The 1,096-nt window shown below is 45.9% G+C and overlaps 1 protein-coding gene across 1 annotated transcript in view; it reads left to right on the top strand.

The window, feature by feature from the left end:
• The window catches only part of dnah5l (dynein, axonemal, heavy chain 5 like), a 137,348-nt gene that overhangs the window by 102,688 nt on the left and 33,564 nt on the right, over positions 1–1,096 (top strand). Inside the window, 3 exon segments of the mRNA XM_087170332.1 lie at positions 14–175; positions 308–436; positions 906–1,094. Of these exon segments, the coding sequence (XP_087026458.1) occupies positions 14–175; positions 308–436; positions 906–1,094 (480 nt within the window).

Here is a 1,096-nt window from a genome sequence, read left to right on the forward strand (position 1 = left end):
GTTCCTGTTGTAGCGTCCCCTTCAGAGTAAAACCTCTAGTCGTTTCTCTGTCTGGGTTTCCAGGATCAGGAAGCTCCCGAAGGCGCTGAAGGAGTGGCAGGCCTTCGGAGACCTGAAGAAGACCATCGATGACTTCACTGAGACCTGCCCTCTGCTCTACATGATGGCCAACAGGGTAGGAGTTTTCGTGTTTAAAGGTTTTACTGCAGTTCTGTGACTTTATTTCCTGGACTCAACAGAGACCTGCTTTCAAATTACAGATTTTTTAATTCTGTCCTCTAAAGCTGTGACTTCCTGTGTCCGTCAGGCCATGCTGCCCAGACACTGGACTCGTCTCAGTGAGTTGACTGGTCACAGTTTCCAGGTGGAGTCGGACAGTTTCTCCCTCAGAAACATCATGGAGGCTCCGCTGCTCAAACACAAGGAAGACATCGAGGTACTGACGAATCGGTTTCTCGGATCTCGGTTCAAAGAACTTCATAAAATCCAGCACACCTCATTTTTAATTCATTTTATCCTGATACAATAATCCATGTTCTTCCTCCTGGGCAGTTTATATTCCACAGAGTTTTCCAAACTTGATAATAAAGGTGATTTAATCTTCAAAAGTTGGGAATTACCTTGAAAAGCCTGGAAGAGTCTGGAATACTTCTGTAGAGATCAAGTTTAGGATTATATATTATGATTATTATAAAAATGATGACTGTAAAAAGTCAGAAAAGTCTGCGACAACCGAATGAATAATATAGAAAAGTCTGGAATTATTATGCAAGTGAGAGATGATCTTGAAAAACTGGTAATAACTTCACAAGCTGTAATCTTGAAAGGTCAGGGCTGACCATGAAATGTAATCCAGAAACACCCCCTGAATCCAGGCTCTGTAATAACCTGTGTGTGTGTGTCAGGACGTTTGTATCAGCGCGGTGAAGGAGCGCGACATCGAGGCCAAGCTGAAGGACGTGGTCGGCGAGTGGAGCGGCCAGACGCTCAGCTTCGCCTCCTTCAGGACCAGAGGAGAACTGCTGCTGAGAGGAGCCGACACCGCCGAGAAGGTCTCCATGATGGAGGACAGTCTGATGGTGCTGACGTCGCTGCT

This window comes from Seriola lalandi, unplaced genomic scaffold (assembly GCF_002814215.2).
Source record: "Seriola lalandi dorsalis isolate HSWRI2012SDOR001 ecotype SW California unplaced genomic scaffold, Sedor1 jcf7180002054945, whole genome shotgun sequence".
NCBI lineage: Eukaryota > Metazoa > Chordata > Actinopteri > Carangiformes > Carangidae > Seriola > Seriola lalandi.